This window comes from Arachis ipaensis, chromosome B08 (genome assembly GCF_000816755.2).
Source record: "Arachis ipaensis cultivar K30076 chromosome B08, Araip1.1, whole genome shotgun sequence".
NCBI lineage: Eukaryota > Viridiplantae > Streptophyta > Magnoliopsida > Fabales > Fabaceae > Arachis > Arachis ipaensis.
In genome coordinates, this window is record NC_029792.2 from 16,247,860 (window position 1) to 16,250,897 (window position 3,038).

The 3,038-nt window shown below is 35.5% G+C and overlaps 1 protein-coding gene across 1 annotated transcript; it reads left to right on the forward strand.

The window, feature by feature from the left end:
• Positions 1,566-2,241, forward strand: LOC110265248. The gene is made up of 2 exons (XM_021108147.1): positions 1,566-1,622; positions 1,738-2,241. The coding sequence occupies exons 1-2, from the start codon at positions 1,566-1,568 to the stop codon at positions 2,239-2,241; spliced, it is 561 nt and encodes a 186-aa protein (XP_020963806.1).

Here is a 3,038-nt window from a genome sequence, read left to right on the forward strand (position 1 = left end):
TTTTTTTTTTTCATAAAAAAATTTTTCCTTGTTGATTTTTTTCTACTTAAACAAAAAAAAAGTTTGCTTTTTTCTAGTGGCTATACTAAACCTCTAATTTGATTATTAACAATTTTCACCCTGAATAATTGCTTTTTTTCTTTTTGTTTATTATAATTATAATCACTAGTCATAATCACTAATCATGTAAATTGTGGAACTAAATTGTGTCACTTAAAAGTTTTTTATTTTTTAACGATTATTATAATACCTTATAGAATTATAGGATATAGATAATTTTATGATATATGTAACTAAGAACAATCTTAATAGAGTATTTTTAGAATTTTAAATCTGATTTATATAATTGTATATGAAGTGAAATGCTTTAAAATTTTGTTTTATAGTAAAAATGATTGATAAAAAAAATGAGGTCTCATTTTAAAAAGATTTTTTTATTTTTGTGGATAATTTTAAGTTTTAGTACATAAGTAACAGATATTTTATTTATTAACAAAAAATCTTAATAATTAAATAAAAAACACTAAAATAATCTCCACTTAAACGTGCAGATAAGGATGCATCATGCATGCATCAAGCCATGAGTTTTGTAGTTTACAGTTTTCAGTTTCGAGAGTCAAAGCAAACTGGATAAGGGGAATTTGATATAGAAACATCTTCAATTTGCAGATGATACTGTCCTGTTCTGTCCCCCGAAAGAAGAAACCATAAAGAATTACAGGAGGATCCTGCGCTGCTTCGAGCTCATGTCAGGGCTGACTATTAATTTTGATAAGTCTAGCCTGATTCCTATTGATTGTGATGCTCAGTGGATACAAAGCATGTATAGAGTGCTGGGATGTAAGGTGTCCTCCCTTCCGATGAAATACTTGGGGATCCAATTAGGAGCGAACCCGAAGTTGGTGAAGACGTGGAAGTCCATTATAGAAAAAGTGGAGCAAAAGCTGAGCATTTGGAAGGCCAAGGTTCTAAATAAAGCCGGCAAGCTGGTACTGATTAAATCTGTTTTGAACAGCCTGCCAGTCTATTATTTGAGTTTGTATAAAATGCCAAAAACTGTTGCAGAAAAACTAATCTCCCTACAGAGAAGGTTCGTATGGAGTAAGGAGGATGGTAGGCTTGGTATGGCAATGGTTAAATGGGAGGTAGTGCAGACCCCCAAAAAGCTAGGGGAGCTAGGTGTCGGAGATGCCATGGTGCGCAACACAGCCCTTCTCTTTAAGTGGTGGTGGCAGTTTTCGAAGGAGGACTACCCCTTATGGAAGAAGGTGGTATGCTCTTGTAACAACCTCACCCCCAATGTGATACTGTCATCACAGGTCCTACCTATCCGGGGGGCCATGGAAGGATATATTCCAGCTGCAGTTCAAGGATCAACGCCTAAAACAGAAAATGATCAATGGACTGTCTATGGAGATTGGCGATGGGAGGAGAACCCGGTTTTGGGAGGATGTATGGCTGCATGAAGGGACCTTGAAAGATCTTTTTCCAAGGCTCTTCTCAGTTTCAAACCAAAGAGGATCCGTCATAGGGGATTGTGGGTTCTGGGATGGGCTAGAGTGGAGATGGAACTTCTAATGGAGGCGAGAGCTATTCCAATGGGAGTTGGACTTAGTGAACCAGTTGCACGAAACACTAAGACTGGTCAATCTAGTATATGAGAGAGAGGACAAAGTTGTGTGGAAATTTGATAAATAGGGTGTATTTTCTACTAATTCCTTTGTGCATGTTATGCAGGTGGAAATGCTTCCAGAGGATATGGCGAGCTACAACTTTACTAGGACAGTTTGGAAGGATTTAGTGCCACCTAGAGTTGAATTGTTCATATGGTTTGTATTGACTGGGAGGGCCAATACGAAAGAGAGGCTGAGTCGGCTGGGAGTGGTTAACCAGGAGGATGTTGTCTGTGTGTTGTGTAATGATAGTGTTGAATATGGATATCACTTGTTTCTTGGTTGTCGATTTTCTTGGCAGGTGTGGTGTGCATGGCTGTCGTTTGTTAGAAGGCCATGGTCCTGCCCGGGAACGCTAAAGGAGCACTTCCAAAATTGGACTGAGTTACCAACTAGTAAACAGGAGCGAAAGAGGTGGATGGTATGTTTCTGTACAATTATTTGGAATATCTGGCTAGAAAGGAATAGGCGAATTTTTCGGAATGCAGAAAAAGGGGTTGACGATATCATCTACCAGTCATCCATGAACTATAAGGAATGGATAGGTGTGAATCCCTTCTGTTGTTGATGGTGTTGTTGATGGCAATGTCAAAGATGACAGGGGGCATCATTTAGTCTTTTATATCATACTCTTTTATAATTGTAGCTTTTGGTTTGTCTTCTATGCTCCACTTGTTGTGTTGAGCTCTTCCTTTCAAAAAAAAGAATACATAAATATGATTAAAAAATTGCACTTGGATCTTTCATGCACATAAGAATATAATAGTTTGGAGTAACGGCGATTTTATTTTATTCGAAATTACAAAATGATTAAACGGCCATGATGTATATGACGAAGATGAGAGATAAATCGGTCCTACAAAATTGAATATACGCAGTATTGATGCATGAGGCAACAGGTACAACTGCTTTATATGGGGCCGTTACTTTAATTTTCTTTTAACTTTGGCCATAGAAGGGACTATTATATTATTCGCTAATATTAAAAAAATAAAAAAATATTTTATTTAATATTTATTAATTATTATAATAATTAATAAATATTAAATAAAATATTTTTTTATTTTTTTAATATTAGCGAATAATATAATAGTCCCTTCTATGGCCAAAGTTAAAAGAAAATTAAAGTAACGGCCCCATATAAAGCAGTTGTACCTGTTGCCTCATGCATCAATACTGCGTATATTCAATTTTGTAGGACCGATTTATCTCTCATCTTCGTCATATACATCATGGCCGTTTAATCATTTTGTAATTTCGAATAAAATAAAATCGCCGTTACTCCAAACTATTATATTCTTATGTGCATGAAAGATCCAAGTGCAATTTTTTAATCATATTTATGTATTCTTTTTTTTGAAAGAA

Excerpts from the sequence above, each read along its gene's own strand:
- LOC110265248 (XM_021108147.1), top strand. The coding sequence starts at position 1,566 with ATGGAACTTCTAATGGAGGCGAGAGCTATTCCAATGGGAGTTGGACTT. Across the intron at positions 1,623-1,737 it reads GAGTTGGACTTAGTGAACCA|GTGGAAATGCTTCCAGAGGA; the intron begins GTTGCACGAAAC and ends CATGTTATGCAG.